The 24,286-nt window shown below is 39.9% G+C and overlaps 1 protein-coding gene across 1 annotated transcript in view; it reads left to right on the forward strand.

The window, feature by feature from the left end:
* ANO6 (anoctamin 6) overlaps window positions 1-24,286 on the forward strand; it is a 198,160-nt gene that overhangs the window by 164,142 nt on the left and 9,732 nt on the right. Inside the window, 4 exon segments of the mRNA XM_053719206.1 lie at window positions 2,522-2,649; window positions 4,799-5,004; window positions 5,822-6,024; window positions 10,913-11,018. Coding sequence (XP_053575181.1) covers window positions 2,522-2,649; window positions 4,799-5,004; window positions 5,822-6,024; window positions 10,913-11,018 — 643 coding nt within the window.

Below are 24,286 nucleotides of genomic sequence, written 5' to 3' on the forward strand. Positions count from 1 at the left end.
TATGTGTTTCCACCGTTCCCTCTGCTCCCTCGACTGATTGCCAAGATCAAGCAGGAGAGAGCATCAGTGATTTTGATAGCGCCTGCGTGGCCACGCAGGACCTGGTATGCAGATCTAGTGTACATGTCATCCTTTCCACCATGGACTCTGCCTCTGAGACAGGACCTTCTACGTCAGGGTCTTTTCAACCATCCAAATCTAATTTCTCTGGGTCTGACTGCCTGGAGATTGAACGCTTGATTTTATCAAAGCGTGGCTTCTCCGAGTCAGTCATTGATACCTTAATACAGGCACGAAAGCCTGTCACCAGGAAAATTTACCATAAGATATGGAGTAAGGTCAGGATTCCCAGGATATTATCCTTTCTTCAAGAAGGTTTGGAAAAAGGATTGTCAGCTAGTTCCTTAAAGGGACAGATTTCTGCTCTGTCTATTCTTTTGCACAAGCGTCTGGCAGATGTTCCAGACGTTCAGGCATTTTGTCAGGCTTTAGTTAGAATCAAGCCTGTGTTTAAACCAGTTGCTCTGCCATGGAGCTTAAATTTGGTTCTTAAGGTTCTTCAAGGAGTTCCGTTTGAACCTCTTCATTCCATAGATATCAAACTTTTATCTTGGAAAGTTCTTTTTTTGGTAGCTATTTCCTCGGTTCCGAATTATCTGCCTTACAATGTGATTCTCCTTATCTGATTTTCCATACGGATAAAGTAGTCCTGTGTACCAAACCTGGGTTTTTACCTAAGGTGGTATCTAACAAGAATATCAATCAAGAGATTGTTGTTCCATCCTTGTGTCCTAATCCTTCTTCAAAGAAGGAACGTCTATTACACAATCTGGACGTGGTTCGTGCTTTAAAGTTTTACTTACAAACTACTAAAGATTTTCGTCAAACATCTGCTTAGTTTGTTGTCTACTCTGGACAGAGGAGAGGTCAAAAGGCTTCGGCTACCTCTCTTTCTTTTTGGCTAAGAAGCATAATCCGCTTAGCCTATGAGACTGCTGGACAGCAGCCTCCTGAAAGGATTACAGCTCATTCTACTAGAGCTGTGGCTTCCACTTGGGCCTTTAAAAATGAGGCTTCTGTTGAACAGATTTGCAAGGCGGCGGCTTGGTCTTCGCTTCATATTTTTTCAAAATTCTACAAATTTCATACTTTTGCTTCTTCAGAGGCTATTTTTGGGAGAGAGGTTTTACAGACAGTGGTACCTTCCGTTTAAGTACCTGCCTTGTCCCTCCCTTCATCCGTGTCCTATAGCTTTGGTATTGGTATCCCACAAGTAATGGATGATCCGTGGACTGGATACACCTTACAAGAGAAAACACAATTTATGCTTACCTGATAAATTTATTTCTCTTGTGGTGTATCCAGTCCACGGCCCGCCCTGTCATTTTAAGGCAGGTAATTTTTTTTATTTAAACTACAGTCACCACTGCACCCTATGGTTTCTCCTTTCTCTGCGTGTTTTCGGTCGAATGACTGGATATGGCAGTTAGGGGAGGAGCTATATAACAGCTCTGCTGTTGGTGTCCTCTTGCAACTTCCTGTTGGGAAGGAGAATACCCCACAAGTAATGGATGATCCGTGGACTGGATACACCACAAGAGAAATAAATTTATCAGGTAAGCATAAATTTAGTTTTTTCTTTCATGATTCAGACACAGCATACAATTTAAACATCTGTCCAAATTACTTCTATTATAATGTTTGCTTTATTGGTATCCTTTGTTGAAGCAGCTGCAATGCAGTACTGACCAATCGCAGAACACATTAGGTGAGCCAATGGCACAAGGGATATAAGTGCAGCTACCGACCCACTCCGCCTGGATCGGAAGTTAAGATGTAGCAGTCTTAAAACCACTGCTCCTTTACTCGTCCGCCACCTCTAAGGTGGCGGACAGCAATCAGCCTGATTTAATACTATCGGGCTGATTGACACCCCCTGCTAGCGGCCGATTGGCCTCGAATCTGCAGGGGGCAGTATTGCGCCAGCAGCTCACAAGAACTGCTGGTGCAATGATATATGCGGTCTGCATTTATCGATGTGTGGCGGACATGATACGCTACATCGTATTATGTCAGTTCGCACAATAGTAAATTAACCCATAGAGTGCTCAAGACATGTCCTGAGCCTATGTTTTTCAACAAAGGATACCATGAGAATAAAGTAAATTTGATAATAGAAGTATTTTTTAATCAAATGCTCTTAGAGCTGTCAAATGCTCTTAGAGCTGTCCTATATAGTTTGCAGAGACAACCAAATGTATAGGTGCACTATATAACTGATTTGCCTTGATGCTGGCAAGTGGGTTTACATACTTTGGCCAAAATATTGTACTAAAACCCCTTTTCCTGTTTGCAAAATTACATTTTTAAAAATATAACTCCGGTCTCAAGTATTCCAGCTGAATTGTGTTATATTGAGTAGAAAAATAAATTTCCTGGTGTGCTTCATGCATGCGCTTAATGCTTTTATATGGTTTGATATAGGATGGCTCCTCATTTATATTTTGTCTTACTCTGATAGCTGGATTAAGAACCTTATTAGTCGCTGTCGCTCTCCAGGCACAGAAAGGATAATGCCACGCTGGGAACAAGACTATCACTTGCAACCTATAGGCAAACTGGGATTATTCTATGAATACCTCGAGATGGGTGAGTGTCTGTGGTTTGGTTTTTATGAAATATGTATTTATATAAATATACAGTATATCTGCAATAATTAGCATCATTTTTACAGTAGACAAACCTTTTATTGTTAGATTTGGGAAAAGAAACCTGTGCATGAGAGATATCTTGTTATGGGGCTTGAAAAATAGTTAATTGAAAAATGTTAACATTAGTCAAACAACTATTTGTTAAAATAGGTCTAAACATACAGTATATTATGTTAAAGACATCATAAAAAGGGGTCGAGTCCTACAGAAAAAAGTACGGGAACTCACCAAGACATCCACCCCCCCCCCAATATTGTTTTATTTATATATATATATATATATATATATATATATATATATATATATATATATATATATATACATACATACATACATACATACATACATACATACATACATGCACACACACACACTGTTTTTGTATGTATATAATCTATACACTTTTGTTAGTGAAAGCAAAGAGTCTCACCCACTTAAGGTGGAATAGTCCTATTTCTTCTGAGGGAAGTTAAATAACCCCAGAGCAAGACACACAGAAATGTAAGCACCATTTGTTCCACACAGCGCAGGGAGATCAAACAGCAGGACCACTGACAGGCTTGCATTTAGTGTATTATAGGAAATGTTACTGCCAATTACTAGAGGATCTCACTATCCCTTTTCCCAGATTGGTCTCCAGCAGTGTTCCCTCTAAGGCTAGTTTTGTGAGTGGCCCAGCAGTGAAACAGTTAATAAGGGAAAAACAAGTTGCAGTCTGCATTGTGTAGTGTTTGGTAATTACTCTAATTAACTGTTTTACTGCTGGGTCAATCACAAAACTGGCCTTATAGGGAACACTGGTCTCCAGCTCCTCCTACCAGCAGCAGCAGCAGTGTTTACTGAAGCATGTCTGTTCTCTGTCCAGAGGGAACTTAGTTCCCTCTACAAAAATAGTGCAGGAACTCTGTTCCCATGCATTCCCGCTCGGCTTGACCCCTGGGGCCCACTACCTGTAGTTTTACCATACTACAGTCTGCACACTACTTACAAGAATGATCACTCTGGCCTCTCTGGAAGTTGTGGTTGGTTTTGCTGACATCAACATCAGCAGAGAAAAGGTTGCTGTATCCAATTTTTTTCTTTCATGATTCCGATAGAGCTGGCAAGTTTAAATAACTTTCCAATTTACTTCTATTATCTAATTTGTTTAGTTAAATTGGTATCCTTTGTTGAAAAGCATACATAATTAGGCTCAGAAGCTGCTGATTGGTCGCCCCACATATATGCTTCATTTTATTGGCTCACCCATGTGCAATGATGTCTTTTCAACAAAGGATACCAAGAAAATAAAGCATATTAGATAATAGAAATACATTGGAAACGTGATTAACATTGCATTCTCTATCTGAATCATGAAATAAATATGTTGGGTTTCATGTCCCTTTAAGGACTTTAAGCTTGGAAGAATATGAATGTATTATATAAACATATGAATGTGTACATATAATTGTATATTTATATTTCCTTTTAGAGTGGCTATTAGAAATTTGGTTTGATTGTTTAATGAATATATTTAATAAATTATAATTAACTAACTGAAAAGAATCAGAGCGAAATAAGTTAAGGGAAGATGTGGGCTTCCTCCTCTCTCCTTGATATTGTACTACTGTCAACCATATTATAGATAGAGTAGCAAAGTTTATTTTGTTCCGGGAACATGGAAATCCGTGAATAGAAAACTCATAGAAATATATTTATTTGAATGAAAAAAAAATAAGAATTATTCATTGAAAAAATACTTTTCAGACATGAAGCTGTGGTCACTTGCAGCTTCCATTTACATTTTATTATCCATTTAATTACTTTTTTTTTTAAGTAGTTCTGCTGTGTCCCTAAAATAACTTTGTTTCAAGTGACATTTGTTTCCATACAAGCAAATTTGTAACATAGAAATTATACGCTAAGGGTTATTAACTAAATACCAATGAATATTTGTGTAATCTTACACAGCGTAACGCAAAAATTACACACATTATATTTCCTATTTACTAATATGGACTTATCTGTGTAATATCAGAGGAAATTATTATTACATTACAATAGATGTTAAGAAAATCTTTCTAATGGTTTCTTTTTATTTCCAACAGTTATTCAGTTTGGATTTGTCACGTTGTTTGTAGCCTCATTTCCACTTGCGCCCCTGTTGGCGCTTGTTAATAATTTGTTGGAAATTAGGGTTGACGCTTGGAAGATGACCACTCAGTTTAGGCGTATGGTACCAGAAAAAGCACAGGGAATTGGCGCCTGGCAGCCAATCATGCAGGGAGTAGCGATTCTGGCTGTGGTGACAAATGTAAGTTAAGTGGTCATGTTGTGTTTTGCATCATTTGACGCATATTCATTCTGAATATATAATGTGAACATGTCATAATTTATCTAATTTTCCTTAAAGTGAAGGTAAAGTTATTGTAACCAGCAATCGTTTTTATGTTGCTTTTATTAACCCAAATGTAGTCGCTAGGTTTTTTATTAATAAAAAATTATCTATTTTGTTCAATTTATAACTTTATTTCTCCTACCGTTCCTTGAATAATCTCCTCCCACGCTCCATTTTCTGGTTTAGGACACACTGACGTATAGAGCGGTCCCATCTGCTCTATACGTGTTTAGCATACTCGTGAACATTGAGCATGGATTAACCGCGCATGCGCATCATTTATGGGCCAGCAGCTCCTTCAATGACGAAAACCCAAAATTTATAATGCGCATGTGCGAAACGAGGACGCGCGCGCTTGTAAATTGCGGAGGATAAATAGTCACGCATGCGCAGGTAAACCAGGATGTTTATTACGCAATTTGACGGCCGCCTAACGGCCAGAAAATCAATTGGATCTAAGAGGCACGTGATAGTAATTTAGAAAAAAAAAATGTACGGGTTGTTTATAGGAAAGCCGATTCGATTAGAAAAACATAAGATATCACAGGTAATTTATGTTTTATAAAAAATTGATGAATTAAACTTATATTTATTTGGCATCATATCTCTAATTATTTGTAATTAGGCGTTTGACTTTAAGGGCATAACAATATGTTACATATATGGGCACAGGTTTTCTTAATGAAATTACATAAAATTGCCTTCCCCTAACATACTTCTCTCTTTTGCCCAGGCTATGATAATTGCATTTACATCTGACATGATACCTCGTTTAGTTTATTACTGGTCTTTCTCCGTACCACCCTATGGAACAAACAGTGATTATACAATGGAAGGATACATTAATAATACACTCTCAGTTTTTAACATAAAAGATTTCAGAAATCAAAGCAGGCCTGATCCACTACCTTGGTTTGGTGACGGAACTACATGCAGGTAAGTGTAATCATAACACCTGAGTTCAGATGATATTTTCAGGTGATTAAATCATTCCAAGGGGCATATTTATCAAGCTCCGTAACACCAGTCAGCTGCTCCATAACCGCTTCTCCATAAACTGTCCGCTCTGAGGAGGCGGACAGAGATCTCCACAATTCAACCCGATCGAATACGATTGGGCTGACTGGCACCCCCCTGCTAGCGGCCGACTGGCTGCGAATCTACAGGGGGTGGCGTTGCACCAGCAGTTTACAAGAGCTGCTGGTGCAATGTTGAATGCGGAGAGCGTATTGTCTGTCGGACATGATCCGCAATGTCAGATCATGTCCGACAGGCCTTTCATAAATAGGCCCCCAAGTATTTATATATATATATATATATATATATATATATATATATATGACAAATACAGGGCCAGGAACTACTATATATATATATATATATATATATATATATATATATATATATATATATATATAGACATCCATAAGAAAAATGCACTCACTGGGTCTTGATCAGATATAACTCTTTATTAATAATATCTGATCAAGACCCGGTGAGTGCATTTTACATATGGATGTCTATATTATGTTTTAAATGCACCCCGGACAGAAGGAAATTATATTAAGTGTTTCTGAGAGTGCTATACCACCACGGATCTCTCTCTCTCTTCTCTCTCCTCCCTCTTCTCTCTCCTCCCTCTTCTCCCTCCTCCCTCTCTTCTCTTCTCTTCTCTTCTCTCCTTCTCTTCTCTCCTTCTCTTCTCTCCTTCTCTTCTCTCCCTCTCTCTTCTCTCCCTCTCTGTTCTCTCCCTCTCTCTTCTCTCTCCTCTCTCTCTCCCTCTCTCTCTTCTCTCTTTTCTCTCTCTCCTCTCTCCCTCTCCCCCTCTCTCTCTCTCTCTCTCTCTCTCTCTCCCTCTTTCTCTCTCTCTCCCTCTCTCTTTTCTCTCTCTCCTCTCTCCCTCTCCCCCTCTCTCTCTCTCTCTCTCTCTCTCTCTCTCTCTCTCTCCCTCTTTCTCTCTCTCTCCCTCTCTCTCTCTCTCTCTCTCTCTCTCTCCCTCTTTCTCTTCTCTCTCCTCCCTCTTCTCTCTCCTCCCTCTTCTCCCTCCTCCCTCTCTTCTCTCCTCTTCTCTCCTTCTCTTCTCTCCTTCTCTTCTCTCCTTCTCTTCTCTCCCTCTCTCTTCTCTCCCTCTCTCTTCTCTCCCTCTCTGTTCTCTCCCTCTCTCTCTCTCTCTCTCTCTCTCTCCCTCTTTCTCTCTCTCTCCCTCTCTCTCTCTCTCTCTCTCCCTCTCTATCTCTCCCCCCTCTCTCCCTCTCTCTTCTCTCTCTCTCTTCTCTCTCCTCTCTCTCTTATAAAAGATTTGCTTCTGTTTACTTTGCTTTCTAACATATTGTATTGTTCTACAATAATCTGTTTTATTTGACACCATTTCCAAATCAAAAAAGAGCACATTGACATTAGAAAGTTTATTCTTTATAATCAGCTAAATAAAATACAAAATTTTGCCCACAGATGATATTCTAGGGCAATGTTGGCTAACCTTGGCACCCCTGATGCTTGGAAACCACATTTACCATGATGCGCAACTAGACTGCAAAGTGCATTGTGGGAAATGTAGTTTCAAAACATCTGGGGTGCCAAGGTTAGCCAACTGCTGCCATTGGGTGTATATATATATATATATATATATATATATATATATATATATATATATATATATATATGTATTTTTATTGTAAATACACACATATATATATATTTACAATATACACACACATACTATATATGTACTATATATACTATATATGTGTGTGTGTGTGTGTATATATTTATTTTTATTGTAAATACATATATATATATATATATATATATATATATATATATGTGTGTGTGTGTGTATTTACAATAAAAATAACATTGTCCTGTATCAGAAGAACATTGAAACATTTTCAGTCAATACACAGTGAAACACATTGTTAAATATTCTTATGGAATTATGGACTTTTTAGAAGGCACTGCAATTGAGCTTAAGATATCTTGAATTATAAGGGATAGTTAAAGGCGAAAAAAGTGATTTGTCTATATATAATGTATAACAGACCTTAATATGTGATAACATTTTTGTGGCAAAAGCTACACCTTTTAACATTAAAAGTATTTATTCATCATAATTAACAAATCGATTATAAAAGTATATATAAGGGACATCTCCCAGAAATAATTAAAACAATCCTAAAAACGAATAACTGAGGTTAAGCATTATTGCATACCCAAAGCATAACAAACTGATGTATTAAAAGTGAACAGTCTCACCAGACAAACAAAACTTCTTGGGTGTTTATACATATAATTAATAAGCTTAGTACATTGATAGTGAAGAGCGATATAATATAGCACCAGAGAGAGTCTCTTTAAGTGCCACTTGGAGATCCATGTATGTGTATATACGATAATGCACAGTTCACATCCAAATTTAATGTTGTATAACTTAGGCGTATATGTGCAATTAAAGAAAACACCCACTTATTGGACCATAGCAGAAGCACCGTCTTTAACTTTATAATTGCCCATACATTGAAGGTGCAGAAAAAACAGAATAACTTGGTAATGTGTTTTACCTTAGAGCAGAAAAATACCGTCCCACAGGATTAGTTACACTTTTTCACCTGCGTGAGCTGTAGTACACGCTTCGGTTCCTTACCGCTGTACTTTTCCAAAGTGCTCCTGGCGTCTCGCAGCGATCAGCTGTTAGCGCTCATGTGACTTGTGCCTACGTCACAACACGGATCCTCCGTATAGCGGCTTAGCTCACAGTGGAGTGAAGATACAATGTTATCTCTTTGTTTCTTCTTTTGGTGCATATTATAATATATATAATATTAGGAAAAACAAAAGAGGGGACAGAAAAAGAAAAGCTGGGTGAGATCTATCCATGTTACTTGCCTTTAAATAAGGGTCCCTTAAGCAAGGGTAGATCCCTCAGTAGGTAGTACCCTACAGCAAGTATACCAAGCAATTTCTGGTAGCCAATAATTGCTTGGAATATCTTACAGTTGTGTCCTTACTATTTGAACTGCTTGACTGCTATATTGCTTTTTTGCTTCCCTACCAGCATTGCATGACATATGTTTCCATGAACTGAACTACTGTTCTTTACTAACATTTCTCCATATATGACTGCTTTAAACGTATGTTCCTACTGCATGTCTTAGAGACTAGTGTGGTGTTTATCCTGCATAGACTTTATGGACCATAATCCTATATTATAGGACCACTATATAAACTTCATTAGGCTCAATTATGATGTTTTGAGTTACTATTATTTGAGCTCTATCCATGGATACAGACTTCTCCCCAATGGCCATTGGTAGATAGGTATTTTATTATACTTAGGCACTTTTTTACTCATTCTTATACATCTATATGTATTTTTTACTAATAAATTGATTATCTTTTTTGTACATCTATGGCTAGCAGGTTTATGTTTATAGGAGAGGGGCTTATATATCTCCTAGATCGGTAGCCCTCACACCCAGCTTTGATGACTATCCATATTTTGTGATTAGTGCTGGCATAGGGCATACTTTTTTCTATTTTTCTGTCCCCTCTTTTGTTTTTTACTAATATTATAGTGTGTGTATATATATATATATATATATATATATATATATATATATATATATATATATATATATATATGTGTGTGTGTGTATAAAGAAGGTAAAGTCCAGCACCAATTCAGCTTGTTTTTTCTGGGTTCAAGCTGCCTCTGTTTCACCTTAAACAGGTACTAATAACAAAATGTAGAAATGGCTGCAGCACTCCAAGTTGAAATTTAAAATTTTATTACAAGCAGTGACATACAGGCGACGTTTCGGGCTTTTGCCCTTTCTCAAGCCAAGAGAAAAGGCTTGAGAAAGGGCAAAAGCCCGAAACGTCGCCTGTATGTCACTGCTTTTAATAAAATTTTAAATTTCAACTTGGAGTGCTGCAGCCATTTCTACATTTTGTTATATATATATGTATATATTATAGCCCTTTGCCATCAAATACATGGACATATACCATATACATTTGAATGCTTATAAAAACTTTGTATTAATATTTATGTAGATAATTTATATCAGGTAGTGTTTATATGAGTATAACAGTATATTTTAATGTATTTATGTTGTATTTGGTGGTAGCCCTGTAATCTAGCCCTAGGTCTGCAAAAACATAGTTTGTCAATGGAGCTAAAAAATAAATTGTTTGTTAGGACTGAAGCAATTTTACCCATAAATATAAACTTTGACAAAAGGTGTTATGTTGGCACCTAAGGGTGTGCGTGAGTGGTTGTGGGGTCTGTAATAATGGTAGTGCATCGGGGGGGGGGGGGGGGTGATTGCATGGGCCAGACAATGCCTTAGGGGGTTGCAGAAAGAGGTGCATTTTTAAACTGATCACTGAAGTGATTGTCTTCTTCATGGGGTATTGGGGGCATGGGCCAAAATGTACTTTAATAATTATGTCTGTGTAAATAATTCTTTCTTATTTTTTTTTTTCCTTATTTTTTTTATTTTTTAGGTAACTTTTAATCTCCACCCTGACATTTTTAGCAATCTTATGGGGGGGGGGGGGGTGCTTTAGTGCTTGGATGTAAAACATCTCAAAATGATTGTAGAAGAGTTTTACTGAGTCAGTCTTTAATGAAGAAACTGCAAAAACATTTTTTGTTGTTCAGTGCATTCTTCATCCTCTGCTTTTGGAAGAACAGAGATTTTGCAATGAAATAATTGAATACAGTGATGCAAACCACTATGTTTCTGTGCCAATGGCTGGTTTGACTCAATGCAACAGCTTTTGGAGCGATAACAACTCATTTTCCTTTTTAAATATTTTCCAGATACCGTGATTTCCGTTATCCACCTGGCCATGAGCATCAGTATGAGCACAATGTATATTACTGGCACGTTATAGCAGCCAAGCTTTCTTTCCTCATTGTTATGGAGGTAATTACATATTTATCTGTGCAATGTTTATGTGTAATACATTGATTTGATTGCTGTTTGCCTTTGCTATAATTGCTATTGTATATCAGTCATAAGTTACTTTCACACAAAAAAAGTAAATTTATGCTTACCTGATAAATTAATTTCTTCTACGATACAACAAGTCCACGGATTTATCCTCCTGCTAACAGGAAGTGGCAAAGAGCACCACAGCAGAGCTGTATATATAGCTCCTCCCTTCCCTCGACCTCCAGTCATTCGACCGAAGTTAGGAAGAGAAAGGAAAAGCCAAAGGTGCAGAGGTGACTGAAGTTTATAAAAAATATAATATAATCTAAATCTGTCTGAAAAATGACAGGGAGGGCCATGGACTCATCGTATCGTAGAAGAAATAAATTTATCAGGTAAGCATAAATTTCCTTTTCTTCTACAAGATACGACGAGTCCACGGATTTCATCCTTACTTGTGGGATACAATACCAAAGCTACAGGACACGGATGAAACGGGAGGGACAAGACAGAGACCTAAACGGAAGGCACCACTGCTTGAAAAACCTTTAGAAGAAGCAAAAGTATCAAATTTGGAAAAAGTATGAAGAGACAACCAAGTCGCAGCCTTGCAAATCTGTTCAACAGAAGCATTGTTTTTAAAAGCCCATGTGGAAGCCACAGCCCTAGTAGAATGAGACGCAATTTTTTCAGGAGGCTGCTGTCCAGCAGTCTCATATGCCAGGCGGATGATACTCTTCAGCTAAAAAGAAATAGAGGTAGCCGTAGCTTTCTGACCCCTACGCTTTCCAGAAAAAACAATAAATAATGAAGATGATTGACGGAAATCCTTAGTCGCCTGCAAGTAAAACTTCAAGGCACGGACCACGTCCAAGTTATATAACAGACGCTCCTTCTTAGAAGAAGGATTATGACATAAAGAAGGAACAACAATTTCTGATTAATATTCTTATCTGAAACAACCTTAGGAAGAAATCCAGGTTTGGTACGTAAAACCACCTTATCAGGGGGGGCGGAGCCAAGCCGTTCAGGAACATGACTGCACTTTAGACTTGCTCCGTATTTCACCTACTCTCTCAGACTCTAATCATAAGCAGGAATCCAGACTCAGCTTTCAAAAGCTTACCGGAGGGCAGTGCAATAGTGTCTGGTTCAGCTGGCCCATTACTGGAGGAGAAGGGAACCGCAATGGAGCGTAGCACAATCAGGAGCTCCCTTGAGATGCCATCATTTCAGGCCATCAGGGTCAGTTACACCCGATCCCTCTGCTGAACCAGTTTTGCCCGCATCCATATCCAGCCCACTGAAGACAGGGCTACTGTCGGGTGTTAAGTGGCCGAGAGCGGATTATTGAGGAACCGTTCCTCTTACTAATTGTAAAGACGCTACTTGCAGATCACGTAGCCCACGTGGCTAGGCTGGGGAAATATTTATTCCGGCTCCAAGAGGTGTGCGGCAGGTTGACTGAACACACTGTTGCTGGTAGGATACCAGGTCCGTTAAAATACATATAGCACTGTGCCCCAATTACTATATAGGGTGAAATATTTTGGCTTTCTTCTGGAGTTGTTAACCCTATTAGCTGACCTCAGCCCTAAAAGTTGTTTTAATTTGATATAGCCACATTTATGTCACCTCTCTGAGCATACACCACCAACAGCTTGAACTTGAGCACTTGACCAGTTATATAAATTACATTATATGCAAGAAGGGCTTACCAACATTTCTAATTCACTACCCTACCTATTAAAGGGCCCTAAAATGACTCCCAAAAAAGGGCAGAAAGCTGATAAGCCTGCAAAAACACAGGCTCAAACCCCCTCTCCCACTACGGAGACACTGGGTTCATTAACCCCCTCTGGAACAACTAATAGTCAGCAGGACTCACTACAGGCCATACAGGCTAAATTGGTGTCTCTACCTTCCAAATTAGACTTGGAGTCGCTGAAGTCCTTCATAAAAGACGAGATGAGGGTATTGAAAAGAGACCTGAATGAGATGGGGGCCAGGATTGAGTACCTTGAAGAGGGCCAGGATACTTTAAATAACTTGGTCAGCTCTAATACACAACAAATCTAAATCCAAGACTCCATGGTGCAGTCCCTACAAGACAAAGTGGAGGACTTGGCTAACTGGGGACGCAGGAACAACCTGCGTATCCACGGTATCCCTGACGATATACTTCAAGACCAGCTAAAAGAATATCTTAAAGGGCTATTTCAACTCTTGTCACCTAACTCGCCTCAGCTGCTCAGTGAGGATATTGATAGGGCCCACAGGGCTTTGCGCCCTCTTCCCAAGCCTCCTCTGCCTCCACGGGATGTCATCATTAGATTCCTGCGCTTTACTGCAAAGGATTCCATCTGGCAAGCAGCAAGATCACGCAATCTATAGCCTTTCAGGGACACTCATTGCAAATATACCAAGACCTCAGCCCATATACGATGCAAAGGCACAAGGAAATTAAATTTATTACAAGCACCCTGCAAGAACACCATATAAAATACCGCTGGGGCTTCCCCTTCAGCCTGATAGTAAACCATAATGGGTCTCAATTCATCTACAAGGATTACAGTGACCTCGACCATCTTTCTAGGTCCCTCAACATCAAGTTTAACCCACCCACTGAAGCCATGATTGCCGTACCTCCAACATCAATGGAACCCGGGCCCTCTCGCCCAGGCGAACAGAGACCTCTATGGCACAGAGTTCAACCAAAGAGGAGGAAGACGGATGCCTTATCTTCAAGATCTGGAGCACAATAACTAAGAACTAGTTTTTACCACATCATTTGGCTTGTCCTACAATGTCCCAATTGTTTCTCAGTCTTTATGGGACTTGTGACGTTCACTGAACTTTTTGGACTTCCTGGGCCCCGCTCCTGTTGCTCTCATGCCTGTTGTCCAAGCAACAGAGGAACAATGAGGGCTGTCTACACCCTGGTAATGTATGGAACTTTATTGTTCACCTGCCTTGCTGTTCGGACGTTTTTCTTCCTGATTAGCCCCTAATATTCTGTAGTTAATTTCCTGTTATTATCCAAAGTTAGTGTGTGATTCTTTTTAGAGTGTGTAATTAGGGTGAACCTAAAAACTTATGAAGTTATGGGTTTATAGCCACACTGATAAATGTTAGTGATTATCCACACGTAGTACTTATCTCCCACTAACGTTTTAAGTTGCACTTTTATTTTAATAATACTCAATGTTAAAGGTTGTCAAAGAAACATGACTATTTCCTTTGAATGCTTCACCTGTACTTTAATTAAACAGCTCTACTATCCGTCTCCTGTATAGTTCAGTATTGGACAGGTTATGTTTATTTCTAATTCGAGTTATCTGAACTTGTATTAAGTACTAATACAAACCAGACTACACCTTGTGGCTTGCATACTACTGTAATACGCTAATTAATCCTCCTAGCTAAATTCATCTAGGTTTAATATCCCACTAACTTCTACTCCACCAATTGCAGTAAGGCCACAACTTTGTCAGCTTAATTGCACCTAACTAACCTATGAGAGCAGATGGTAATATAACTCTATGCTCTGCCCGGGAGCGTGCTCACTTCGTCACTGGTTGATAGGCTGATATAACTATTTACCCTTTAATTTAGGTAAGCACTCCTCTTACCAAAAAGAATTTTGCACTTACCTAAGATATCAGTCCTGCTTCATTTTGAATAATTCTAACCTGAGAGCTTGTTAGGTGATACTTCATCCCGCCCCCCAGTAAGGTGTATAGTAGTATGTCTTCTACACTTTCTACAGTTGTTAAAGTTTATTACATTTATTATTTTTTTTTATATGTATTTCATATAAGGTTTCATGCTTATGTTTATTTTTGTTTGAACTTCTGTCCAGTCTCGGAAAAGGGATATTTCTTCCTTAAAAGATATGGTGTAGATACTACATACATCTGCCAAACACTTTTATTTCCAACCTAATGAATAATACACTGACTAAATTTAAGTTTATTTCTCACAACACTAAAGGTCTTAATAGCCCACAAAAAATATCAATGGCCCTAAGAGATTATAGGAGGAATAAGGGGGATATCCTCTTTATTCAAGAGACCCATTTCAAAAGAGGCTTTGAGCCCAAAGCCAGCCTCCGGAGATTTGGTGAGGTTTTTCTCTCTTCGCACACTACTAAACACAATGGAGTGGGGATTCTGGTGAGCAAACGTTTACCATTTCGGGTGTCCTCCACACATAGGGACAAGGAAGGGAGATATATTATCCTAGTGGATTTTCTCTATCATAAGCCCATAACACTTGTAAATCCCGCCCCTTTCTTTCACTTGCTCTGTAACAAAATATTAGAGGTGGCCAATGGCAGCCTAGTCCTGGGGGCGACTTTAATTTAGCAGTTAACTCATTGCTGGATTGCTCCTCTGGTACGTCCTCAGTACCTAACAAAGTATTAAGACAAATTAAACATTTTCTCTCACAATTAGCACTACATGACATATGGCGACTCCAACACCTGAATGAGAGGGACTACACGTTTTATTCTAATCCTCACCATCTATATACCAGAATTGACTATATATTTACAGACATTACCAATCTGTCCCATATCACCCATACTGATATCCATCCTCTAACCTGGTCTGACCACGCTATAATTAGTTGCCAATTCCAATGGCCCCGCTTTCTTCCTCCTCTTTTATGTGGAAATTTGATGACTCCCTTCTCAGGGATTCCCTGATCTATGCCCAGGTGCAAAAGGCATTAACAGAGTATTTCCAGAGGAACGATACACCTGACGTAGATGCACATATGTGCGTTATTAGAGGTGAGCTAATTGCACTTAAGGCCGCTAAGACAAAGCAACAACTTAGCTACCTTAATTCCTTATTAGCAGACATAGATAAACTACAGGGGCTACATAAAACGTTCCCTTCAAACACCTCTCTCTTAGACAGTATCACACATAAACGACATCAGCTTCGCCTTTTTCTGGGTTCGGAAGCTAAATATAAGGCTCTATTCCTGAGAAAGGTCTATTATGAAGGGGCAAACAAGCAAGGTAGAATGCTAGCTCGTCAACTTAAAAAAAGAAATAACAGACAGTATATAATGGGAATTAAGGGTTTAGATGGGGCCAATAGGTCTTCAACTACTGATATTTCACTAGCTTTTAAAGAATACTATGATAATGTTTATAATATTAGAAGAGATGTGGAAGCTCCCCCCCGTTGAGGATATAGCAGACTATCTGTCCGACTTAAACCACCCTAGGTTATCTGACGAACAAAGAGCTGACCTAGACACTCCATTCACTGAGGAAGAGATTCTCGGAGTTATATCCTCTCTCCCAACAGGCAAAGCCCCGGGCCCTGACGGGTTTGGAAATTCTTATTATACACAATTCAAAGAAATGTTGTCCCCATATCTTCTTAGATACTATCGTAGCATAGACGAGAATAAGGTATTCTCCCCGACAACACTTCAGGCGTATATATCGGTCATCCCTAAGCCCAACAAATCTCCTGACCTGATATCCAACTAAAGCCCGATTTCACTTATAAACACAGACAAAGATTTTTGCAAAAATAATCACAAACCGTCTTAATAGTTTCCTCCCCGACCTCATACATAATGACCAAGTAGGCTTTGTGCCAGGTCGTGAGGCAAGGGATAATATAGTCCGTAATATACACCTAATTTGGCACATCGCAAATAATAACATTCCCTCTGTATTAATCTCAACAGACGCGGAGAAGGCCTTCGACCGCGTCAATTGGTCGTACTTGAGAGCGTCCCTGGAGGCCTTCAGTCTTGGCTCCATCACACTACAACGAATATTTGCGTTATACTCTTCCCCGAGCGCCAGTATATTAATAAATGGTTCCCTGTCCCCCCAATAACAATTAAGAACGGTACGCGTCAGGGCTGTCTTCTATCCCCCTTACTTTTCGCGCTCCTTATCGAAACTCTCGCTGCTAAGATTAGGAATAATGCCGACATCTCCGGAATTACTATAGGTCAAGATATTTACAAACTTTCCCTCTTTGCTGACGATATCCTATTTAGCCTTACTAATCTGGAGGTGTCGATCCCTGCACTCCTGTCCGAGCTATCTACCTTCCATAACCTTACTGATTTTCTAGTAAATCAGAGTAAATCTGAGATCCTAGACTTTGGGCTCCTGACAAGCTCTGTTGAGTTTATTAAAACTATATGTCCACTGTCATGGTGCGATGGAGCTTTGAAATACCTGGGTATTTACCTCCCCAGATCCTTTGATAAGCTATTTCAAGCCAACTTCCTCCCAATCAAAACTGCAAAAATGCGGGATTTATCATCCTGGAGCTCAAAAAGACTATCTTGGTGGGGTCGGATTAATACCCTAAAAATGAATATTTTCCCTAGATTGCTTTACATCATGGGAGCTCTCCCCATCCCTCTCCCCCCTAAATATCTCCCCCAGGTGCAGAACCTATTCAGCGCATTTATCTGGAATAGGAGGCCACCAAGAATTAACAAAACCACCATGTTCTTTCCGAGACCCCAAGGTGGGTCGAGCTTACCAAACCTAGAGAAATATAGAAATTCCATTTTCCTACAGAGGATTTTGGACTGGAGGGTGGGAGCATCGCAGAGAAGGTGGGTTCAATTGGAAAACCATCTTAATCCTGGCTTCCCACTCGCTAGCCTGTGTTGGTGCCCAGACTTTTCCGAGAAAAGCAAACTGCTTATTAACCCTATCACTAAAGAAACTGCCCTACAATGGGACCTAACCTCTAGACACAACCCGTGCCTGTCCTCCAACCCGGGCCCTTTGACATCTTTATTACACAACCCAGAATTTTCTTTGTCATTATTATCTAACTTGACCCTTTCCTCTCCATTAGAAGGTGATGTACCTATGCAGAGTGTAATTATAAATGAATCTATCTGCACACAGGAGCAGCTTACAAACAAGGGCTTTGACTGGGCGCACAACTGGTTCTCCTACAGACGACTACATAATTATATCTATACCCACAAACATAAAAATAATTTAGTTCTCCCACTCACAAACTTCGAGAACCTATATATATTAAATTCTCCAATAAAACATTCCCTTTCTATTATTTACAAAATACTACTTCAACCCCTCCCAGGTAACCTACCATATTCCATTGAGATGTGGGAAAGAGAGTTGGGGATAATAATTCTTCCCCAGACGGCGACCAATATATTTTTGAATACTAAAAAATCCTCTACCTCAGCCTCCATTCTAGAGACCAATTATAAGATTCTACATTGCTGGTACGTAACTACCTGCAAGCTTCACCGCTTGTTCCGCAATACGAGTAATAAATGTTGGTGATGTGGCCATGTGGGGAGTGGAATGGGACACATGTGGTGGTGGTGCTCTCAAATTAACCACTTCTGGTATAAGGTTATGCACGAGGTTGAAACAATTCTGCAGATTTCCATTCCCCCAGATCCTCAGATATGGCTACTAAACAAATCCACCCAATTGCCCTGTAAGTCCCTTCTCCCCCTGTTCGGGATATTTACAAATAGCATTAAAATGTTAATAGCCAGACTATGGAAGACGAAAGACATTCCCACATTGGATACGTGGAGGGGCAAGGTATCCAAGTTACTAGAGCTAGAGGAATATTCTGCCTATAAGAAAGGTATCACAGACAGCTTCATTATGCTAATTGCCTTGTGGGAAGACTATATAAGGACCTTAAATAACCCCTCTAGGCAATAACGAAATCCATGGGGTATTTAGGATAGTATTACCTAGAACTGATAGTGCTACTCTATAGTAACTCACCTTTCTATTACACTTAGTATTCTGAGACTCGACATATTTTAATTTATTTTATTTTATCTTATTTTATCTTTATTTTATTTTACTCTACTTTATTGTACTTTGTTGATTGCTTTACTTATTTATATGTTACACAGTTGTGTTATAATTTTTATCTACAAATATCTGAGACTGTAAAACAGTGCATGACTTATAACTCTTGTAGTGCTCCCTGATATGTACTGTACACAGACCTCTTATCAATAAAATAATTTAAATAAAACCACCTTATCAGAATGAAAGATAAGGTGAGTCACATTGTAACGCTGAGAGCTCAGAAACTCTACGAGCAGAAGAAATAGCAACTAAAAACAAAACTTTCCAAGATAACAGTTTAATATCTATGGAATGCATGGGTTCAAACGGAACCCCTTGAAGAACACTAAGAACTAAATTCAAACTCCAGGGTGGAGCAATTGGTCTAAACACAGGCTTAATTCTGGTTAGAGCCTGACAAAAAGACTGAACATCTGGAACATCTGCCAAACGTTTGTGTAGCAAAATTGACATAGCAGAAATCTGTCCCTTTAAGGAACTCGCTGATAACCCTTTCTCCAATCCTTCTTGGAGAAAAGACAGAATCCTGGGAATCCTAACTTTGCTCCATGAGCAGCCCCTGGCTTCACACCAAAAAAAAATTTAAGGCCATATCTTATGAAAGATTTTTCTAGTGACAGGCTTACGTGCCTGGATCAAAGTATCAATGACTGAATCGGAGAATCCCCGCTTAGGTAAAATCAAGCGTTCAATCTCCAAGCAGTCAGCTGCAGAGAAATTAGATTTGGATGTTGGAAAGGTCCTTGAATGAGAAGGTCCTGTCTCAATGGAAGTTTCCACGGTGGTAGAGAGGACATGTCCACTAGATCTGCATATCAAGTCCTGCATGGCCACGCAGGCACAATCAGAATTACTGAAGCTCTCTCCTGTTTGATCCGAGCAATCACGGAGGGAAGGAGAGGAAACGGTGGAAACACATAAGCTAGGCTGAACGATCAAGGCACTGCCAAGGCATCTATCAGTTCAGCCTGAGGATCTCTTGACCTGGATCCGTATCTTTGAAGCTTTGCATTCTGTCAAAGATGCCATCAGATCCAATTCCGGTCTGCCCCCTCAGAGAATCAGTGAGGTAAATACCTCCAGATGGAGTTCCCACTCCCCCGGATGAAAAGTCTGTCGGCTTAAAAAATCAGCTTCCCAGTTGTCCACTCCTGCGATGTAGATTGCTGACAGATAAAAAGAGTGGGCCTCTGCCCAACGAATTATCTTGGATACTTCTGTCATCGCTAAGGAACTCCTCGTTCCCCCCTGATGATTGATGTAAGCCACAGTCGTGATGCTGTCCGACTGGAATCTGATGGAATTTGGCCGAAGCCAATTGAGGCCATGCCTGAAGCGCATTGAATATTGCTCTCAATTCCAGAATATTGATCGGAAGTAGAGACTCCACCTGAGTCCATACACCCTGAGCCTTCAGGGAATTCCAGACTGCACCCCAGCCCAGTAGGCTGGCGTCCATTGTCACAATCACCCATGAGGGTCTGCGGAAACACATCCTTTGGGACAGATGATCCGGTGACAACCACCAAAGAAGAGAGTCTCTGGTCTCTTGATCCAGATTTATCGGAGGAGATAAATTTGCATAGTCCCCATTCCACTGTCCGAGCATGTACAGTTGCAGTGGTCTGAGATGAAAACGAGTAAACAGAATGATGTCCATTGCCACCACCATCAATCCAATTACCTCCATACACTGAGCCACTGATGGCCGAGGATTGGACTGAAAGGCTCGGCATGTATTTAGAATTTTTGACTTTCTGACCTCCGTCAGAAATATTTTCATGTCTACAGAATCTATCAGAGTTCCCAAGAAGGGAACCCTTGTCCGTGGAATTAGTGAACTATTTTCTAGGTTCACCTTCCACCCGTGAGTTCTCAGAAAGGACAACACTGTGTCTGTATGAGATTTTGTCAGATGATAAGTTGACACCTGAATCAAAATATCATCTAGATAAGGTGCCACTGCTATGCCCCGTGGCCTGAGAACCGCCAGAAGGGACCCTAGAACCTTTGTGAAGATCCTGGGTGCTGTGGCCAACCCGAAGGGAAGAGCCACAAACTGAAAATGTTTGTCAAGGAAGGCAAACCTTAGGAACTGATGATGATCCTTGTGGATAGGAATATGAAGGTATGCGTCCTTCAAGTCCACGGTAGTCATATATTGACCCTCCTGGATCATTGGTAAAATTGTTTGGATTGTCTCCATCTTGAAGGATAGAACTCTGAGAAATTGTTTAGACTCTTGAGGTCTAAAATAGGTCTGAATGTTCCCTCTTTTTTGGGAACTACGAAAAGATTTGAGTAAAATCCCTGTCCCTGTTCTAATCTTGGAATGGGACGAATTACTCCTATAGTAGAGAGGTCTTTTACATAACGTAAGAACGCCTCTCTTTTTATCTGGTTTACAGACAATTGTGAATGAAGAAATCTCCCTCTTGGGAGAAAATTTTTGAATTCCAGTTGATACCCGTTGGTCACGATTTCCAGTGCCCAGGGGTCCTGAACATCTCTTACCCAAGCTTGGGAAAAGAAAGAAAGTCTGCCCCCTACTAGATCCGGACCTGGATCGGGGGCCGTCCCTTCAAGCTGTCTTTGTAACAGCAACGGACTTCTTGGGTTGCTTACCCTTGTTCCAAGCCTGGTTAGGTCTCCAGACGGACTTGGCCTGAGCAAAATTCCCTTCCTGCTTTGTGGAGGAAGAGGAAGCAGAGGGTACTCCTTTCAAATTTCGAAAGGAACGAAAATTATTTTGTTTACCCCTCATCTTAACAGACTTATCCTGAGGTAGAGCGTGACCTTTACCTCCAGTAATGTCAGAAATAATTTCCTTCGAATCAGGCCTGAATAGGGTCTTCCCCTTGAAAGGAATAGCTAAGAGCTTTGATTTAGATGATACATCAGCAGACCACGATTTTAACCACAACGCTTTATGCACCAAAATGGCAAAACCTGCCTTTTTCGCCGCCAGCTTAGCAATTTGAAAGGCAGCATCTGTAATAAAAGAATTAGCTAGCCTGAGAGCCCTAATTCTATCTAAAATGTCCTCCAAAGGGGTCTCAACCTTCAGAGACTCTTCTAGAGCATCAAACCAAAAAGCTGCTGCAGTAGCAACTGGAACAATGCAAGCTGTTGGTTGTAAAAGGAAACCCTTATGAATAAATAATTTCTTTAGAAGACCCTCTAACTTCTTATCCATAGGGTCTTTGAAAGCACAACTGTCTTCAATAGGAATAGTTGTACGCTTAGACAGGGTAGATATAGCTCCCTCCACCTTAGGGACTGTTTGCCAGGAGTCCCGAATGGTGTCTGATATGGGATACATTTTCTTGAAACTAGGAGGAGGAGAAGAGAACGGTATACCTGGTCTGTCCCATTCCTTCTTTATAATTTCCGAAATTCTTTTAGGAACCAGAAAAACATCAGTGTAAGTAGGTACCTCTAGATATTTGTCCATTTTACACAATTTCTCTGGTGATATTACAATAGGGTCACAATCAACCAGAGTCGCTAAAACCTCCCGAAGTAACAGGCGAAGGTGTTCAAGCTTAAATTCAAAGGACATGACGTCTGAATCTGTCTGAGGAAACATACTTCCTGGGTCTGAAAGTTCTCCCTCAGACAGCAATTCCCTGACCCCCAACTCAGAGCCTTGTGAGGGTACATCGGAAATAGCCAACAATGCATCAGAGGACTCAGTATTCACATTAATTCCTGTCCTACTACGTTTACCCTGTAAGACTGGTAACTTAGATAATACCTCTTTAAGGGTAGTTGACATAACTGCAGCCATATCCTGCAGAGTAAAAGAACTAGACGCATTTGAAGAACTTGGCGTCGCTTGTGTGGGCGTTAAAGGTTGTGACACTTGGGGAGAATTAGATGGCATATCCTAATTCTCTTCAGACTGAGAATCATCCTTAGGCACACTTTCTTTACTTAAAATATGCCTTTTACATTGTAAGGCCCTTTCAGTACAAGAGGTACACAAAGTAAGAGGGGGTTCCACAATGGCTTCTAAACACATAGAACAATTAGTTTCCTCAATGTCAGACATGTTGAACAGACTAGCAATAGCCACAATAACGTAAAACACCTCAGTTATTGAATCAAACAATTTTTAGAAAAATGTGTACTGCACCTTTAAGAAATAAAAAGCGCAACAATTTTTTCTCAAACTGCCTAAAACTTTTAAAAAATGCTACACAATTACATATAATAACGCAATTGTCCCAAAAATTATTGCACCCTAGAGGTACAATTTGAATTTACCCTCTGAGACATTTTAATAAAAAAATATATCTGAACAGAAAAAATTACGCCTGCACCTCTGTGGCGCCTACCTGCCCCCAGGGTACTGCAAAAGGACTCAACGATCCGGTGAACAGAAAACAACTCTAAGCCCCACCGGAGCTAATGCCTGCTGCCTTCTTAGTCAGAGTAAACTGCGCGTCTGAGCGCGCGTCCTAACAGTGTGCTTAACCGCATGGGAAGCGGTTTGAAAAAAAAAGCCACGTGGTCCCCTGTACCTAATATGTATTAACAATAATTTGCAGCCCTACTGACTTTGTTATTAAAATATATAATGTCAAGCTGCCTCTCCCAGTGTCCAGCCCCAATACAGTGTCAAATCAATATGTATTAAAACACAGGATTTTCAGTAACACCCTCAGTGATACAGGTCTACTGCTTACCCCTTCCCTTGCAGGGAAACATGTCAGCCAGTTCTGATATACCAAGTCTCCTCAGAAATAAAAGACTTAACATACCTCAATGCGGCTTGTAGCATGACACCGTTCTCCACACTGAAGATTTCTCTTGCACTACCTTCAGAAGCTCTGTGGGAACCAAAATGGATCTTAGTTACATCTGCTAAGATCATCAACCTCAGGGCAGAAATCTTCTTTCCATATCTCCCTGAGGAAAATAGTACTCACCTGTACCATTTAAAATAAAAAAACTTCTTGATTGAAGAATCTAAAATTTACACCTCACTTTACCTCTTCCTATTACTAACACAGGCAAAGAGAATGACTGGGGGTGGAGGGAAGGGAGGAGCTATTTATACAGCTCTGCTGTGGTGCTCTTTGCCACTTCCTCTTAGCAGGAGGATAAATCCCACAAGTAAGGATGAAATCCGTGGACTCATCGTATCTTGTAGAAGAAAAATAGTTTTGCAATTTTGAATCATACAGTGGCAAAAAAGTATGTGAACCCTTTAGAATACCTGCATTTATATATAAATTTGTCTTAAAATCTGGTTTTATGTTAATCTAAGCTACAGTAATCAACAAACACAATCTGTTTTAACTAATAAACACATTATTGTATTATTGTACCTATTGAATATATCGTTAAAGTATATGAAACCTGAGGCTAATAACTT

This window comes from Bombina bombina, chromosome 6, assembly GCF_027579735.1.
Source record: "Bombina bombina isolate aBomBom1 chromosome 6, aBomBom1.pri, whole genome shotgun sequence".
NCBI classification, from domain to species: Eukaryota; Metazoa; Chordata; class Amphibia; order Anura; family Bombinatoridae; genus Bombina; species Bombina bombina.